At 34.9% G+C, this 14,183-nt stretch overlaps 1 protein-coding gene across 1 annotated transcript in view; it reads right to left on the bottom strand.

Moving 5' to 3' along the window:
* Positions 1 to 11,272: 11,272 nt before the first annotated feature.
* GABRB2 (gamma-aminobutyric acid type A receptor subunit beta2) overlaps positions 11,273 to 14,183 on the bottom strand; it is a 388,018-nt gene continuing 385,107 nt past the window's right edge. Inside the window, exon 10 of the mRNA XM_060296567.1 lies at positions 11,273 to 11,326. Coding sequence (XP_060152550.1) covers positions 11,297 to 11,326 — 30 coding nt within the window. The 3' untranslated portion in view covers positions 11,273 to 11,296. The remainder of the gene's footprint in view (positions 11,327 to 14,183) is intronic.

Consider the following 14,183-nt stretch of genomic DNA (forward strand, 5'->3'; position numbering starts at 1 on the left):
GGGAGGGAAATTGTCAAGTTCCTTTTCAGAAGATACAAATACACTCTTCCACTTTGGGTTAGTTGCACACATCGTCTCTCCAGATTTCTCTTTGTCTTCTATGCACTGGAGAATGGAACAAGGGAAAGAGGGGAGATGGGACCCCCAATAATTGCCTTGTGTTCCCACCTTCTCTACTTTGCCGTGTGACCTCGGGCATGTCATATAACCTTTCTGAGACTCCATTTCCCTCGTTTGTAAAATCCAACCTGCCATATTTACTTACCTCACAACCTCTGTGAGGTTGGAATAAAATCAAATATGGAAACCCTTTGTAAAGTGTCACACAATGAAGTGTGCTCTTTTGCCCCTTTTTCCCTTAGGCTTTGGTGTCAAGACATTGGGTGGTCAAATTCCCCCTCTGCGTATCCAGTTGTATGGCCTTGGGTGTTTTCTTGAGACTTTCTGAGGCTCTGTCTCCTAATCTGTAAAGTGGATATCATAGCATTGAACACATATGATTGCAAGCATTAAAAAAAGCTAATGACATGAGGTCCTACTCTGCTCGGCAGCAAGTGTGCTCTTGATAAAGGTTAATTTATTATTTCCCTTCTTTCTTCTTCTTCTGCCTTCTTTCTTTCACTTTACCTCTGAAGACCACTAAGGAAGCAAGATCAAGGTTATTGTGGGTGGAGGGGAAACTATATGAGTTAAGTTTTTCCCCTCAGTAACAATTCTTAAGCACTTAGCATCTTTCTTCTCTGGCAAAGCAGTAGTCATTCTAATAGGGGTAACAGTTAATGAGATAATAACAATAGCAGATAAAAATTAGTGCTAACTATAGAATTAGGATCAAATCACTTCATAAGAATATCTCATTTAATCCTCTCTGCTCTGAATTAGGTACTGTTTTATCAGGAAAATAAGGCACAGAAAGGTTAAATAACTTGACCAAGGTCATGATGCTGGAGCCCGGACTCGAGCCCACATTGGCTGACTCCAGCATATACTATATATTCTTTTTTTAAAATAAATTTATTTATTATTTTATATTTATTTTGGTTGCATTGGGTCTTCGTTGCTGCATGCGGGCTTTCTCTAGTTGCGGCGAGAGGGGGCGACTCTTCTTTGCGGTGCATGGGCTACTCATTGCAGTGGCTTTTCTTGTTGCGGAGCACGGGCTCTAGGCATGTGGGCTTCAGTAGTTGTGGCACACAGGCTCAGTAGTTGTGGCTTGCAGGCTCTAGAGCACAGGCTCAGTAGTTGTGGCGCACGGGATTAGTTGCTCTGAGGCATGTGGGATCTTCCTGGACCAGGGCTCGAATCCGTGTCTCCTGCATTGGCAGGCGGATTCTTAAACACTGTGCCATCAGAGAAGTCCCTACTATATACTCTTAACTGCCTGATGTTCTGGGCTCCTGATCACCATATTTTATAAGGCCTGAGCTACTCAAGGTAAACTGGCACTGCTTCTGGCTTTTTCATCCAAGTTCTGTAATGAAGCTGTTTGTTAAGATACAAAAATAAGTATTGAACAAAAGGATGGATGGATCAATGAATGGATAGACAGACAGTTCCTGAGGACTTCAAAGAATATGTGGTTCTTCCAGACTCTAAGTGATTTTCAGCTCTCTAATTGAAATCTGTTATGTTCCAGCATTCCTGCTGTATTGCTCATTTTTTCTTATTCTTTCTTTGCTTTTGTTTCAAAGAACTACCACCTTCAACGTCCTTTCTCCTTACAGGAAGTTACTATCTGCAGCCATTACAGCTTCAGCTGTTAATCTCAGGTAGTTTATTCAGGTCCTTCAAATGAGTTTGGTTCAAATACTACAAATCACTACTGCTTTCTTGTTTATCTCTAATATCCTGGTTAGGAATACCAGAGGGACTGCAGATATTGTTAATATAATTGTTATATAATTACATATATAATTATAACATAATTGATAATGTAACCATCTGAGAGTCTTATTATTTTGGCACTCAGGCCAATAAGTGTACTGGCTATCAGGGCTGTACTCTTAGAAATTTAGACCCTGTTCTTTTGTATTCACTCTTGGTAGCTTTCAAATATGATCATCATTTGAGTTTTGATGATTCTGAATGATTTTATGTGATTCAGATGCAGGGCTAAATTATGTTTATTTTATATATTTATTTTTGAAAAGAAGTTAAAGTATCTTTGGATTCAGAAAACTTTAGTTTGAAAAGACCTCAGGATTTCAAAATTGGAGATGTGGATGCATAAACCTGTAGAATAAAGCCCTCTGTAAGATGTAGGTGAGATGAGAGAACTGGATTGGTTGAAAAACTTTGTATCTCACTTCTTCACAGTTTGGGAAAAGAGAGAGCCAAAGAACTCAATTAGCTACCCTAAAAATGTCTTTGATTCCAGCTTTCATTTTCATTAGGAGGACTAAAGAAATCTGATATTTTGGGATTTTTTTTTTGGTAGATGCAGTTAATAAATGAAAATGGGCAGTGTATTAAAATTAGGCATAATGCATTCTTATTCTTTTTTGTTTGTACTTGTTTTATAGGAATTAAAGAAAAAAGGAAAAGTGTGCTGTTATCACGTCAGCATAAAGATTGAAAACTCTATACAGTATATAACCATTTAAAAATTCAGCTAAAATTCACATAACGCAAAATTAACCATTTTAAGGTACATAATCCAGTGAAATGTAGTACCTTCTCAATGTTATGCAGCTATCATCTCTATTTCTGAAAACTTGTCATCACCACGAAAGGAAAACTCATACTCGTTAAGCTGTCACTCACTTCCATTCATTTCTTCCTCTCCCCCCAGCCCCTAGTTGACTTTCTGTCTCTATGAATTTACCTATTTGGAATATTGCATATAAATGGAATCAATCATATGATACATGACCTTTTGTATCATCATTCTTTCATACTGTGGCATGCATCAGTACTTCATTTCGTTTTATGGCAGACTAATATTCCATTGTATGTATACACCACAACTTGTTTATCCATTTGTCTGTTTATACTTAGGGGTTGCAGTGAATAGTACTATTATGAACATTTGTGTACAAGTTTTTCAGTTATTTTGGGCATATTCCCAGGAGTGGAATTGCTGATCATATGATAACTGCTGATCATATGATGATCCACTAAACTGCTTTTTACAGTGGTTGCACCAGTTTACGTTCCTACCAGCAATGTATGAAGACTCCATTATCTCTACATCTTCAGGAAAACTTATTTTTCACTTTATCTATTTTTTAAAATTATAGCCTAGTGGGTGTGAGGTGGTATTTCATTGTGATTTTACTTGCATTTCCTTAATGGCCTATGATATTGAACAACATTTCATGTGCTTCTCAGCCATGTATATATCTTCTTTGATAAAATGTCTCTTCAATTACTTTGCTCATTTAAAAAAATTGGGTTGTGTATTTTTCTGTTGTTGAGTTGTAAGTATATATATATATATACATATATACATATATAAATATATATAAATACATATACATATGTATTATATATATACATATATAATATATATGTATATACACATATATATAAATATATATACATATATATGCAAATATCTTTCCCCTTTCTGTATGTTGTCTTTTCACTTTTGAGATGGTGTCCTTTGATGCGTAAAAGTCTTTTTTGATGCACAAAATTTTGATAAAGTCCAATTCATCTATTTTTCTTTTGTTGCTTGTGCTTTTGGTGTCATATCTAAGTACCCATTGCCAAAATAAAGTACATGAAGATCTACCCCCATTTTTTCTTCTAAGTGTTTAATAGGTTTAACCCATACATTTTGAGTTTTGATCCATCTTGAGTTAATATTTGTATATGAAGTAAGATATGGGTCTAACTTCATCATTTTGCTATTAGATATTCCTTTACTGAAACACAATTTGTTAAAGAGAATATTCTTACAACATTGGTCTTGGAACATTTGTCAAAAATCAATTGACCATAAATATATAAGGTTAATGCATTTTTGTTCACCAATGTTTTTACACTCATAAACATTTCTTTCCCCTTGGATAATGAAAACAAGACATGGCTCTTTTAATTTGCATACTTTGTTTTTAAAAATCAGTACAACCTGCATTTTACTTATTAGAGTAAATATTGACATTCTGCACTATAGTATACAATGTTCTTTTGTTCCAGCATTTATTACTCTTATTATAAAATTGTGGTTTTCCCACAGAAACCAAAGTTATTGACAGGCTTAGTTTCACATTTCTTATTTTGGTTTTTAAATTTTATTAAATGTTAAAGGAAGTACTTAAAACACCTACCATGAATATTAATCTGTTATAAAACAGTTATTAAGATGGCTCTAGGAAATACATTTAATATGGAACATATTGAGTTTCTTATATTTTCTTTATTATCAGCTTTTAAATTTTATACTGAAATTGATGTCTTTTTAAAAAATTTTTAATTTTATTTTTTATACCACAGGTTCTTATTAGTTAACCTTATTATACATATTAGTGTATATATGTCAATCCTGATCTCCCAATTCAGCACACCACCCCCCCCAAAATTGATGTCTTTTGATTACAGTTTATATACTCATTTTGACTCAATTCCATTGTGTTGAGATAAAATGGATAATTTTCAACTTAAAGTCTCATACTGAACACAAGAAAGTGTTCGTGTAATTGATATTTCATGAAATAAGGTCTACAGATGCTCTTTTTGATTCTAGCTCTAGTGAAGAAATGGCTCTAAATGCATTAGAATTTGCAATCTAAAAGTAGTGTGAAAAATGTAGGAATATTAAGGATATTGTATTTCTAAATGTTTTTCTGCATTTACTTCAATTTTTGATAATATGATTGGCTAGATATCTGATCACTGCCTTCTGCTATGTGCATGCATATGCATACACACAAGCACACACACACACACACACGTATAAACATATACTAGTGAAGACTAACAAAGAAGCAGAAATTTATCAGACAAATATCTAAGTCAGAGGTTGGCAAACTACAGCTCTGAACCAAGTCTGGGATGCTGCCTGTTTTTGTATGTTCCCTAAGCTAAGAATGTTTCCCATAGTCTTAAATAATTGCAAAAAGAAGTGTCATATGAAAATTACATGAAACTCAAATTTCAGTCTTCATAACTTAAGTTTTATTGAACCACAGCTTCCTCATTCATTTACCTATTGTTCACTGCTGCTTTTGAATTAATACACACTACCATGTGTAAAGTAGACAGCTAGTGGGAACCTGCTGTATAGCACAGGGAGCTTAGCTCAGGGCTCTGTGGTGATCTAGATGGGTGGGAGGGAAGTCCAAGAGGGAGGGGATATATGTATACATATAGTTGATTCTCTTCGTTGTACAGTGTTGTACAGCGGAAACTGACACAGCATTGTAAAACAACTATACACCAAATTTTAAAAAAATATCAGGGGTGAGTAGTCATGATGGAGATGTTATGACTGCAAACAATGCCTAAAATGTACACTATCTAACCCTTTACAAAAGAATGTTTGTTGATATCTGCTTTAAGTGAACGTTAGAATCCAGAGCAGTAGGCAAAACACTGAGACTGCTTTTGACCTAAGGGTATTTTAAAACTGGTGAATTTGAGCTTCAGTTTTCAGGGTCTTGCTGGCAAACAGAAAAAAGGAGGTTCTAATAGAAGATTTTCACTGTATAAATCTGGCAGACCAAAGGGCAATACTTTTACTGTGAATTATGAATCAGGAATAAATGGCTCCTCCAACCCCTAGGGACCACAATGAATGTTGCCTTGATGCTAAGCATGGTACAGGAATCCCTGAACTGTTTAACAGTATACCTTCCTGGAACAGGCTTTGAAACACAAATTAATGTTATTTGGGTAGTCCAAAAAGTTTCTTGTTGTAAATTAAAAAAAAAAAAAAGTCCCTAAATACTTCGAGGTTTCTAGCAAAAGTAAGTAAATGTACGTATTTTTATTATTTTTTACTTACCTTATTTTAATATGTATATAAAAAGTAGAATTTAGAAAGCTGGATTGCTCTCTGTTAATATTCAATACTACTTGTTTTCTATTTTATTAATTTCTGTCTTTATATTTAAGTTTTTCTTGTTTCTATTTACTTTGAGTTAGATCTGTTTCTTCTAACTTCACAGGTAAAAATTTCAATCATTGATTTTAAACACTTTTTCTTTTCTAATATAAGTACTTGAAGTTATAAATTGCTATATGCCACAAACTTTAAACACTGTTTTAATGCATTTTACAATTTTTTAAGAAACTTTTTACTTTGAACTAATTTTAGACTTAAGAAAATATTTTTTAAAAGAGTACAGAGTTCATGTATACCCCTCCGAGCTTCTCCTAATGTCACCATCTTACATAACCATTGTACGGCTATCAAAACCAATAAATTAATATCGGTACAACACTATTAACTAAACTGCAGACTTTATCTGAATTTCACCAATTTTTTCAATATTTTTGTTGTTTTTCTGTTATTTCTCCTTATTCTTATACAATCTTTGACAGTTCCTCAATCGTTCCTTATCTTTTGTGACCTTAACATTTTGAAGAATACTGGTCAATTATGGTTTAGAATGTTTCTCAAATTGGGTTTGTCTTGGGATATTTTCACATAATCAGCATAAGGCTATACAGTTATTTTTACAAGAGTGCAACAGAAATGATATTTGGTACTTTTTGCAAAATATATCATGGGCTTCATATAATTATGTCTTAGTTTATTTTAACCTCGTTCTCTTTACATGATATACTATACATTTTTCCTTTCAGATGGAAATATTCTTTAATATTCTTTGTCATTTCTTATTTAACCCATAGATTATTTAAAGTGTGCTTTGTTTTATTTATAAGTTTTGGGCTTTCTGAACATCTCATTTTTATTGATTTCTAATATATTTCATTTTACTCAGAGGATATACTTTGTAAGACTTTAATTATTTTGAAATTAATTGAAACTTATGTTTAGCTTAGCTATGGGTTTAGAAAGTATGTGCATTCTACATGTCGGGTGAAGTCTGTAGATGTCAATTAGCTCAGGGTGTTAAATCTCCAACTATGATTGGGGATTTATCTCTTTCTTCCTTTAATTTTGTAAGTTTTCCTTCATATATTTAAAGCTTTGTTATTAGACCTATAAAGGTCAATACTTCAGAGATACTGTGGGTCTGGTTTCAGATGGCCACAATAAAGCAAATATTGCAATAAAGTGAGTCACAAATTTTTTGGTTTCCCAGTGCGTATAAAAGTTATATATATACTATACTGTAGTCTATTAAGCGTGCAATAGCATTAGGTCTAAAGAAATAAGGTACATACCTGAATTTAAAAATACTTTATTGTTAAAAATGCTAACTGTCATCTGAGCCTTGGGCAAGTCATAATCTTTTTACAATAGTAACGTCACAGATCACAGATCACCATAACATATATAAAAATAAGGAAAAAGTTTGAAACATTGTGAGAATTACCAAAATGTGGCACCAAGATATGAAGTGAGCAAGTGCTGTTAGAAAAATGGCACTTATACACTTGCTCAACACAGGGTTCCAAAAACCTTCAATTTGTAAACAATGCCTTATCTGTGAAGAGCAATAAATTGAAGGACAATACAATGAGGTCTGCTTGTATACATTATTATTACATTTTTTGGTGAATTAACCTACCTTTTTATCATTATGAGATGTTCCTCTTTATTTCTAATAATACTCTTTGTCTTTAAGTCTATTTTTTTTTAATGTTAATATAGCCCTCCACGTTTCTATGCCTACTCTTTACATGGCATTTCTTTTTCTGTCCTTTTAGTTTTTCCTATCTATGTAATTAAACTTAAAGTGGGGTTTTGTAGACAACATATATTTGGGTCTTTGATTAAATCCAATCTAACAATCATTGACTTTTAACTGGGGTGTTTAGTTCATTAAAATTTAACTATCAATATGGTTGAATGTAACTGCCATTGTGCCATTTGTTTTCTATTTCCCTGCCAGTTTTTGTTCATTTCTTCCTTTAGTACTTTCTTAGGGATGTTAGTAAACATTTTTAGCATTACATTTTAATGCCTCTGGTTGACTTTTTAGCTAAACCTATTAGCATTAATTTAGTGGCTGCTCTAGAGTGACAATGTCTATCCTTCCCACGCACCTATGGTCAACTAATCAATGACAAAGGAGGCAAGGATATACAATGGAGAAAAGACAGCCTCTTCAATAAGCGGTGCTGGGAAAACTGGACAGCTACATGTAAAAGAATGAAATTAGAACACTCCCTAACACCATACACAAAAATAAACTCAAAATGGATTAAAGACCTAAATGTAAGACCAGATGCTATAAAACTCTTAGAGGAAAACATAGGCAGAACACTCTTTGACATAAATCACAGCAAGATCCTTTCTGACCCACCTCCTAGAGTAATGGAAATAAAAGCAGAAATAAACAAATGGGACCTAATGAAACTTAGAAGCTTTTGCACAGCAAAGGAAACTATAAACAAGATGAAAAGACAACCCTCAGAATGGGAGAAAATATCTGTAAACAAATCAATGGACAAAGGATTAATCTCCAAAATATATAAGAGCTCATGCAGCTCAATATTAAAAAAACAAACAACCTAATCCAAAAATGGGCAGAATGCCTCAATAGACATTTCTCCAAAGAAGACATAGAGATGGCCAAGAGGCACATGAAAAGCTGCTCAACATCACTAATCATTAGAGAAATGCAAATCAAAACTACAATGAGTTATCACCTCACACTGGTTAGAATGAGCATCATCAGAAAATCTACAAACAACAAATGCTGGAGAGGGTGTGGAGAAAAGGGAACCCTCTTGCACTGCTGGTGGGAATGTAAATTGATACAGCCACTATGGAGAACAGTATGGAGGTCCCTTAAAAACTAAAAATAGAGTTACCATATGACCCAGCAATCCCACTACTGGGCATATACCCAGAGAAAACCATAATTCAAAAAGACACATGCACCCCAATGTTCATTGCAATTCTATTTACCATAGCCAGGTTATGGAAGCAACTTAAATGTCCATCAACAGACTAACGGATAAAGATGTGGTACATATATACAATGGAATATTAGGCATAAAAAGGAACGAAATTGGGTCATTTGTAGAGATGTGGATGGACCTAGAGACTGTCATACAGAGTGAAGTAAGTCAAATAGAGAAAAACAAATATTGTATATTAATGCATATATGTGGAACTAGAAAAATAGTACAGATGTACTGGTTTGCAAGGCAGAAATAGAGACACAGATGTAGAGAACACATATATGGACACCAAGGGGGGAAAGCAGGGTGAGGTGGCGGTGGTGGTGGTGGGATGAATTGGGAGATTGGGATTGACATGTATATGCTAATATGTATAAAATAGATAACCAATAAGAACCTGCTGTAATATAAAAAAATTCAAAAAAGAAAAAAATATATATCCTTAACTTAGCACTGTTAGAATTAATTTGCACTACACATAGTAAAATATAAGAATGTTGTGACAGAATAGTTTCAATTATTCTCTGGCCTTTGTGCTATTGTTACTTTATATATTATATAGGTATATGACAATAACTCACATAATACATGTTATATATTTTTTCAAATATTCATATATGTTTTAAAGAAATTAAGAGTAGAAAAATCATATATTTATTATATTCAGTGTTCTTTCTTTCTTCTTATAGATACAAGTTTTCATACAATATTTCTCTGGTGTCATTCTAGCCTAAAGAACTTTCTTTAGTATTTCTTGTGGTGGAGGTCAGATGGTGATAAATTATTTAAGTTTTTGTTTACTGATTCTTTCATCTGCCAGCCAACCTACCTGCTGTCATTTCTATACAGCAAATTTTTCATTGCAGGTGTTTTACTTTATAATTCTAAAATTTCCATTTGCTTCTTATAGTCTCCATTTCTGCTCTGGGTTTTCACATAATTTCTCTCATTATAAGCATATTTTCCTTTGAGTCTTTGAATGTATTTGGAATAGGACTCCACATCCAAACTCTGTCTTCCCTGTGGTGAGCAGCAATCGAAATTGTTCAACATTTTTAGTCTTTCATCTGTTGCTTTACACTGAGAAATTTGGTGCTTCCTTGATTCATGAGCAGTTCAGAGATCACCAAAGGATTTGGGCAAGTTTATTTGCATATTTGGGGGGTCTTTTGGCACCTTCTTTTCCAAAATTGCTGCCTTTATTTTACGGACTCTGACTGCACTGATTTTCATTGTCTGATTCCTTGAGCTAGTAAGACTGAGCCTAGCCATGCCTCTTCAGATTTGGAGTTTTCAGTTACATGAAGTAATAAATCCTCCATACACTTCTTTTTGTCTTAAGTTAGTTTGATTAGGTTTTTCATCTGTTGCAACTGAAGAAGGCGTAATATAAAGGCTTTTACTAATTAGCAGAACCTCTGGCAAAAATGGAGCTTTTTCGGTGGAGAGTCATAGATTCCAATCCTCTAGTTCATGTCAAATTCAAATTAGGAAGAAACATCTGTACTTTCACTTGGGTAAAGTCAAACTGTAAACGATTTGTTTACATTTCTGCTTTTTTGGTAGACTGTGAGGTTCTTTATGGCACAGGCAATATCTTGTTTGTCTCTGTATTCCCAGTGCATAGCATGGCGTGCTCAACAAATATTTGTTGAGTGAATGAATTTTGGCATTTGGATTTGGTAATTGAATCGCAAGATACTATCTAACCAAGCAGTTATTAAGTCCGGGATTTATTGATCAACCCACCCTCTACACTGAAGCCAAAATAACCTATTAAAGAATTAAAGTAAGTCATTTCAAAGACTACTTAATACCATCTAATACTTTCCCAAAGCATTCAAGACAAGTGTAATTTGGTTTCCAAGGTTTAGAACGTATACCATGTCCTGGCCCTTTTCTTTCTAATTTAGTTCTTACTACTCTCCCACTTTTTCATTATGCTCCAGCTTACTGGTCTTCTGTTTCAAAAATTTATTCTCTGTAAGCTTATTTCTGAACCAGAGCTTTTTCACTTGGCTGTTCACTCTGCCTAGAATGTTCTTTACACAACTTTTCAGCTGGTTCCTCATCATTCAGATCTCAAAAGTTCATCTTTTCAGAGAAATTTTCCCAAATCTCCCTATGTGCATGAGTATCACCTATCAGACATAAACAGTTTAGTGCATTACTTTATTTTTATTATTTATAGCATTACTACTTTATGAAGTCATCTTGATTATTTGTTTTCTTCTTTATGGTCTTTCTCACATCAAAATAGAATCTCATGGGAGCAAGAAACATACCTGCCTTGTTCACTCCTGTATCTTCAGTGCCTATAACAGTGCTTGCTGGTTGCCTAGAAAGAATTCAATAAATATTTGATAAACAAATGAATTTAATCATAACAAACAAACCAAAGGTGACTGTAAGTAATCTGTTTTAAAAATGGTCAGTTTGCCATAAAAAGAAGTCAAACTAGTTATTTGGAATCATGAGGTGAAACTGTTGTCCCTCTGGTTTTGCATGGCCAGGAATTAGGTTGAGTCACAGAAATATAGCTGTCATGTAAGAAAAATAACAAAGGGCCAGCCTAAGTTGTTTTATTGCTCTTTCACTCTTTTTGAAGTAGAATTTATACATAAAAATGAGAACTATTGAAGTTAATGCTCTCACACAGACTGGCCATATTGATTTTTCTCCACAATTGAACTCATTCATTCTGCATTTACTATCTGCTAGATATTCATTTAGGGGCAAGCACTGACCTCTATATTCATTGTGATCCTTTTTATTGTTCATTTTTTTATGCTATTGCTCCAAACACACCCACATGAATATATTTGGTAATTTTTCCTATAGAAATTGCCATTTCTTCTAATGAAGATCTCTTCTCAGCATATTTATTTATAAACATGATAGACAGTATATTAACACTGTTTGAACATTTGTGCTACTTATCATACAGTTGTGTATGCAGATGGCATATATTAGCAAGTCTTCAGTAATGTTATGGAGGAATCAAGACAGGCATAGTTCACTGACTCTCTCCTACCTGCTTTGCAGAATTTCCAGTTCTAGATATTCTACTTGTGGATTCCACATCCACAGAAATGACTAATGAACAGATTTCATCAATTGTCACCAAAAAAAGCACTGTGTTTTCTCCACTTGTTCTGGCTTCCTTCTAGGGAAAGTTCTCTCCCTGAACCTTTACATCTTCTAGGCACCACAGGTGTTGCTATATGTTCTACTGCCTGCTTCTCCTGAGCATTACTATGTGCTGTTGCTTCCTCCACTGTCATTCTTGCTGCCTAATAGCCTCACTACTCACCACAGCCCCCAAGATGAAAAAGCCACTGTATTTCAGGAAGAGGGAAAAGGATTGATTCCTCCTCCTTTTTTCTGTAGTCCACTTTGTTACATGGCCTCCAACAAAGAGGCTAGGGTCTTCCTAAGTTTCCTGGTGAGTTAGTTGCTTCTGATATCACCCAAGGTTCTTGATCCTCAGCTCTATTAGTATGTTTGCCCAAACACATAGCAGGATCTATATGCAAGTAACAATTATGTACTAACTGCAAGCCTCCTCTGGTGACTAAGTCTTCCTTACTGAACCATACTGAACTGCCTGACTCAATAAAAACCACTAACATTGACTAGTCATGTGCTTGTCACTGTGCTAAGTGCTTTATGTCTTAATCTCAGCTAAATCCTTTAAGGTAGATTTCTGTCATTAACTCTAGGAGGGCAGAGAGATTTGCTTGTTTTGTTTCCTGCTATATCCTCAACACCTAGAACAGAGTCTGGAACAGAGTAATTGTCCAATAGACATTTGTGAGATGAATGAAACTTCATTTTATTCATGAGAAAACTGAGGTTTAGCAAAAGGTAAAGTAACTTGCTCAAGAATTTGGCAGCACCAGGATTCAAAATTAACCTTATCTGACACCAAAATCCTCACTCGGAACCTCCTGAAGATTCCTTGATCTCAGGCAGAGACCTCTTGTCAGACCCATCTCACCAGACAGACCCATGTCTAAATCTCAGCCTGGAGTGTGAACCAGGCTCCAGTGAGGACAGTGCCACACTCATTCTGTGAGGAAAATTGAGAAGCAGATACTGAGTGAATGTTTTTGAAAAATCAAATATTCAAGTTTAATCAGAGAAAAACAGATATAGCAATTCCAAATCATACTCTCCACCCTTCCAGTCTAAGTTCCGTTACTTTTGGCCTGGACCCAAAAACTGTCATTGCTTCCACTAATCCCTCACCTGGAAAGGTTACTCCTTCTCTACCCAAATCCTTTCCATCCTCAATGACCGAACTCAAAGAGGATCATACCCATACAATCTTGACTGCCTTAGTGACAGATTAGCTCTCTTTTCTAATTGAACTTAGTCATTGTTTGGCCAAGGTTATAGTAAAGCTGCTGAATGAACAGCAACTATTTATATGAATTGAGTAGCTCAAATTGAGGAGAATTTATTTATCATTCATTTGTTCATTGCATACTGCCTTGCATTTCATTTTTGCACATTTTCTCTCTTTAGACAGATCTCAAGAACCTTGAGGGCAGGTTCTATGTCCTTTTCTGCTTCATACCCCACACAGTGCAGAGACTATTGTTAGACACTAACGCTTTGCTGGTGATTAGATTGATTGGCCAATACGGTGATTACAACCGGGCAGGGCCTTGGCAAAGGGCACAATGTCCTTGGCATTTCTGTGTTTACCTTAAGCTCCATTCTGTTGATCCATAAGGTCTACATAACTCACAGCCAGAGTATAAGGTTCCCAATTAGAAAGTTTTGCATGTAAGTGGTTTTATTCACTTGAGATTTTGATTTCTGATGAACCCTTGTGCTGCTCAGTTGTTGGCAGTCTTCCCGAAGTACACAAGCAGTTCATAAGTGACTGTGGTTAGGCTTTTTGGAGTAGAGAAAATATGTAGACAGACATTTTGTCCAGAGAAATGTAGACAGTGACTGTTTTCTTCCCTGGATGGGGACTTGGCCTTGCTTAACCAATCACAACTCAAGAGTCAGACGAACCTAGAATGTGTCAATACTCCCTTATATAGAAGTACAAATACAGCTAATTTAAGTTCTTCCTAAATGATGATATAAGTTACCACAAATTGGGTCTTTCTCAAGTCCAACATGACCTTATCCTGCAAGAACTACCATCAACATCTAAGCCTTCCACTAGGGGTCCA

Source organism: Globicephala melas, chromosome 3 (genome assembly GCF_963455315.2).
Source record: "Globicephala melas chromosome 3, mGloMel1.2, whole genome shotgun sequence".
NCBI lineage: Eukaryota > Metazoa > Chordata > Mammalia > Artiodactyla > Delphinidae > Globicephala > Globicephala melas.